General features: G+C 43.3%; 1 protein-coding gene across 1 annotated transcript in view; it reads right to left on the reverse strand.

Annotated features, from left to right (window-relative positions):
* LOC117120616 (N-acylneuraminate cytidylyltransferase-like) overlaps positions 1-1,986 on the reverse strand; it is a gene marked incomplete at its 5' end in the record, with an annotated part of 9,564 nt that extends 7,578 nt beyond the window's left edge. The window contains 1 exon segment of the mRNA XM_033265650.1: positions 1,834-1,986. Coding sequence (XP_033121541.1) covers positions 1,834-1,986 — 153 coding nt within the window.
* Positions 1,987-2,260: the final 274 nt, after the last annotated feature.

Here is a 2,260-nt window from a genome sequence, read left to right on the forward strand (position 1 = left end):
GGCCAGTGAAAGTTTTTATCGATGTTTGCCATCCTTATGTGAGCTATCGTAAAGTCATGGTTTGCCGGAGTTGCGTTCAATTTAAATCTCCGAACTTCTGAAGCTGAGATATTCTATGAATGTAGGCTTGTATCGCAGGCTACAATTTAAAAACCAAATAATGAATTAGGTGCTAAATTTTGATTTAATGCTGGGTAAGTTAAAAGCAGACATTCCATCCGAGTGGGACTCATTCAAAAATTTGAGGGGGTTCGCTAGAAAACAGTAGGGTTCGCTAGAAAAGGGGGGTTCGCCCGAACCATAACCCCCCCCCCCCGGCTACGGGCCTGGTGTGTCTTGTTCTTTCTCTTAGGGCATCTATCTCGGTTGTGAATTCTGAGCTCACAGTTTTCTGTGGCAAGGCAACAGACTGCCTGCTCTTTTGTTGGCGCCACCGATAGAGACAAAACAACGAGTGTTGAAGAATATAAAAGACGCGATGTTATGTCGTTTTCGGGTCGTTATCCTGTCTAGTGTAGGCCTACTATAAATGTAGCTTTATAAACGACAATTCAAATTAATACAGGGATCGCACAATGAGGAAAATGTTCATTGAATATACAGCCACGTAGACATCATTGAGCAATTCGTGGTTTATCATCTATTATCGATCGATAATCAGAATTCATTATGTACTCAAGTCCACCTTGTTTAACGAATCAACAGCTATATCCATGATCTGCTTGTCATACATTATACACTACGCGTGCCAAACGAGGCCCTTCAACTGAACAATCAGAATAGGACCACCCCTTCGATATTGTTGCCATAAACCGTGTGTTTGTGTGGGACAAAGCGTGTGTGTGCTTATTGGGTCAGACAAGCAAGAAGCACAGTGGCGGATTCAAAGGGGGCCGAGCCGACTCGGGCCCCATTAAATTGTTCATTTTTTTTTCAATGGATAAAAAAAGAAAATTTAGACACCTGTCACGCCAAAATTCTGAGAGTGCCATTTCCTGTGCCTTAATCATAAATGTTCTTACCTCATCCCCACCAAGCAGACATGGTGGGCTGAGGTGGTAGGCCTACAGGCCTGACCCTCAGTGCTGGTTCCCCCTCTATTTCAAGTTCCTGGATCCGCCACTGACTACGCCTAGAGTAGCCTTGAGTGTGTGTGTGTATGCGTCAACGAGTCTAAAGAATGGTTTCCTTGAAATCGCTACATTGTCATTGCAATCGTTGTACTGCGCAGCAGTTCCCAACGCCATCGAGAAGGCTCCCCAACCATCGACCGACCAATCAGCATCATGGAAAGTTGTCGGCGATAGCATGTAGCGATTGTATGGAAACCAAGCTATGAAATTAGCAGCGGTGTGGCGCCAGAAATTTGCCGACAAGGGGTCTGAAGTGTCCGACGGAGAGGTCCGAACCAAGGCGAGTTTTTATGGCTTAATTTGATCCTAAATGTGCTTTTAGACCACAATATTAGGGATTGGCAATCAAAATAGCGTTATTTGGATAGGCAAATTATTATTATTTTTTTTAATCTGGCGATCTAGTCGTTCGTCAGACGACAGGGGGTCCAGGCTTGTCCGACGTGGGGGGGGGGGGGGGGGGGAGCAAAAATATCCACCCTGGCGCCACCACTGGAACTAAGCCATGCGCACGTGTTTAAGCTTGGTTTCTGCGACTAAAAGCAGTGCACACATTGCGACAAAATCCAACCTCGCTCCCGGTTGTGAGCTGGTTGTCGCTGGCAGTCTGAGGAGGATCTTCATTAAAAATGATCCGTTGCGCGCGTCGTCGCGTCGGCCGTTGGGCGCAGTAAGTGCCCGGCTTAACATAAAAACGTACCTGGGTGAAAATCGAGGAACTCTTGCATGCCTTCCAGTGAACTTGCACTATCCCTTGCCGAATGAGCACCTCGTCGGAAAACGCTAGCTCCGAATTCCTCCGAGATTCTGGCGATTTCGTCATGATCAGTCGACACCCAGACACTATCAAATACTAATAAAAAATGTGTATTTTATTGACCATTATGGCTTCCTCATATTAAGAAATAATTTCGATCTCCTACCCACAACTACCCGCAAAACTACACTATTATTATTATTATTATTATTATTATTATTATTATTATTATTATTATTATTATTATTATTATTATTATTATTACTATTATTATTACATACCATGAGGCGCATTTCAACAGGCTCTGTGGGCAATCAATTTCTTTCGCTATATATATATATATATATATATATATATATATATATATATA

Source organism: Anneissia japonica, unplaced genomic scaffold (genome assembly GCF_011630105.1).
Source record: "Anneissia japonica isolate Jap-2015-1 unplaced genomic scaffold, ASM1163010v1 scaffold3474_len973312_cov172, whole genome shotgun sequence".
NCBI lineage: Eukaryota > Metazoa > Echinodermata > Crinoidea > Comatulida > Comatulidae > Anneissia > Anneissia japonica.